The sequence below is a fragment of the Octodon degus genome, unplaced genomic scaffold, assembly GCF_000260255.1.
Source record: "Octodon degus isolate 3935 unplaced genomic scaffold, OctDeg1.0 scaffold00189, whole genome shotgun sequence".
Taxonomy (NCBI): Eukaryota; Metazoa; Chordata; class Mammalia; order Rodentia; family Octodontidae; genus Octodon; species Octodon degus.
Genome location: NW_004524765.1, coordinates 2925951 through 2928493, shown reverse-complemented (window position 1 = coordinate 2928493; position 2543 = coordinate 2925951). Strand labels below are relative to the sequence as shown.

Sequence of the window (2543 nt, the reverse complement as noted above, 5' to 3'; positions counted from 1 at the left end):
TGTGGACCCTGGCTGGATGCACCCACGGAGGAGAATGGAGCACAGGCAACATCTGGCAGACAGAAGTGAAAGCACCTGAAGCCCAGGCTTCAGGGACAGACACAGCATGTGGCAGGGCGGACAAGTTAAAGGTGCAGCAGCGTAGAAAGGTGAGTTTGAAGGAAGGGTCACAAAGGTAGGGGAGGAGGCTGTAAGCTGACACAGTGACCTCAGTGCTTCCTTTATGGAGCACTCAGCATGACATCTCCTCCTCCCCATCCTCTTCCTCTTCTCAGATTCACTCGGATTCTGTCACAGCCCTCCATGTGCTTCCTGAGATGCTGGTGACAGGCTCGAAGGACAGAGATGTGAAGCTGTGGTCAAGGCCCAGTATGCAACTGGTAAGTGTGTGGGTGTGCACATGGATGTGCATGTGGGCATGTGTGTTCGTGTGTGGACGTGCACACTTGCATGAAGGGCCTAAAGGGATATTACCAGAGAACTTGTTTGGGTAAGAACAGGCACAAGGTCAAATTCCATTTTCTTCAATTTATTTAGAAGCAGTGATATCACATCTTCTAAATAAAGTCATTCATTCATAAGAGAGAAAAATGTAACTAAGGAGACCCTGGGCGGGTAGCTGGCCCTCACCTCCCCCGTTTGTGTTTCCTTTCAGCTGGGCCTGTTCCGATGTGAAGGGGCAGTGAGTTGCCTGGACCCGTGGCTGGGACCTGACTCGACCCTGCAGCTCGCCGTGGGAGATACACAGGGCCACGTATACTTCTTGTCCTGGGAGTGAAGATGGACTACTCGGGAACACAGGACACCACTTGTGCTAGAGATGCAGAGCCTCAAGGTTCTGTGGTGCCTCCTTTCCCGATTACACAAATGAAGTGTCAGCGCGTCTTCAGCACAGCCATGTCTGTGTTCTCATGTGACTTCAGACCAGGAAGGAAGAAGATATGGGTGTTCTGTTATTTTCATTTCTTTTCTCATCTACCATTAATTCCTGATGCAACTTGAAGATGTGACGCACATGTTGAGTAGGTGCTCTCATTGTACCCAGGGTTGGGAGCTCCTGTGTCCATCACTGGCCCAGGACCTCAGCTCCCATGCTTTCCTGGGGAGCAAAGGACTGACTCAGCAGCACTTAGTTTGAACACAAAGCTAAAACCACCCATTTGTGGGGCTGGTGAAATGGCTCAGTGGTCTAAAGCACCTACTTAGAACAAGCTTAGCAAAGCATAGGGACCGCCGTTCAATCCCCCAGCACCACATGCCAGCCAGCCCCACCCCCAGGTGGGCTGAGCTGGCCACACACACACACACACACACACACACACACACACACAAATAAAATTTAAAAAAATTAAAAAATAAGAGCACCCATTTGGGTGCTCTCCTGGAAACAGCCATCAGGGCTTCCTTTCCAGATGATGGAGAGCAGCAGCCCTGAGAGCAGAACGCATGTCCTGCCTTCTACAGCCCTGCAGGTGTTAGTGAAGTAGTTGGCATTCCTGGAAAAATGAGTCACAAAGTTTACACAGCTTAACACTTGTGGAGAAGTGGAGAGGTCACATCCATGACTCAACAAGGACTCTAATCCTCTTAAGTTAAAGTTCTACAACTTGCTTATGTTCCTACAATTCTAACATGCAGGAGAAGTAATTCCTTCAGGTCCTTCTTCTAAGGGTTCAGAAAAAAGAAACATCTGTGTCCATGAGTTTAAGGACTTCTCATCCTTGGGGAGACTGATACAAGTGGTAAAAAAAAAATTTTAAAAAACTTAAGGACTTCTATACGCCAAGCAGGACTAGACAAGGATTGTTGTCCTGGGTTGGTAGCACTCTCTCAGAGCAATACCATTGGTCAGTCTATGGACTACAAATACCTTTTAAGGATTTTAAGGATTGGGAGAATTGGAGTGTTGTGCATTTTGTTCTCCCTTTGCCTTCACCCTGGGCTTCATGTGGCTAAATCCTCCAGGGCTTTACCTTTCCTACCCAGTTCCCTTTGCACTTCCCCAGCTAGAGGGTGAAGGCATGAACTAATAGGTCTTGATGGATCATGATTTGATCTTTCTCATTTTCTCATGCAAAGGTTCTAAATACTTCACTTGCTCACGTGTGTGTTGGTGATATTTGCTGCCAGGCTGCAGCATTCTCTGTGTGAGGAAGGCAAAAGAAGCATGAGGCCTTGTGTCCCAAATTTGTCCTGTGCAGCTTCACGCACCTTTGTAGTCAATCTGTTTCTTGGAGCCTTCCCAGTAGGGCAACTCTTGCTTGGCATGCACATGGCAGTACCACTGGCAGCCCTGTGGGCTTTGCTGCATTGTAAAGACCTATGTCTATGTTTTGTTGGATCTAAAATTCTGTTTCAGGTTGATCTTGGCATCAGGCTGCATATCCCTTTCAGTTTTTTGTTTTTTTTTTTTAATGTATTTAGTACAAGGTCTAAAGGGTTTCACTATACAGATCAGACTCATAGTGATCTGCCTGTTTTCAGCCTCCCAAGCACTGGGATTACAGGCACACACCACAAACCCAGTCTCAATTGCCTTCTCA

The 2543-nt window shown here is 47.5% G+C and overlaps 1 protein-coding gene across 1 annotated transcript in view; it reads left to right on the top strand.

Annotated features, from left to right (window-relative positions):
• Nucleotides 1–1080, top strand: part of LOC101565459 (telomerase protein component 1-like) — a 51464-nt gene extending 50384 nt beyond the window's left edge. Inside the window, 3 exon segments of the mRNA XM_023704149.1 lie at nt 1–149; nt 276–380; nt 656–1080. Coding sequence (XP_023559917.1) covers nt 1–149; nt 276–380; nt 656–778 — 377 coding nt within the window. The 3' untranslated portion in view covers nt 779–1080.
• Nucleotides 1081–2543: the final 1463 nt, after the last annotated feature.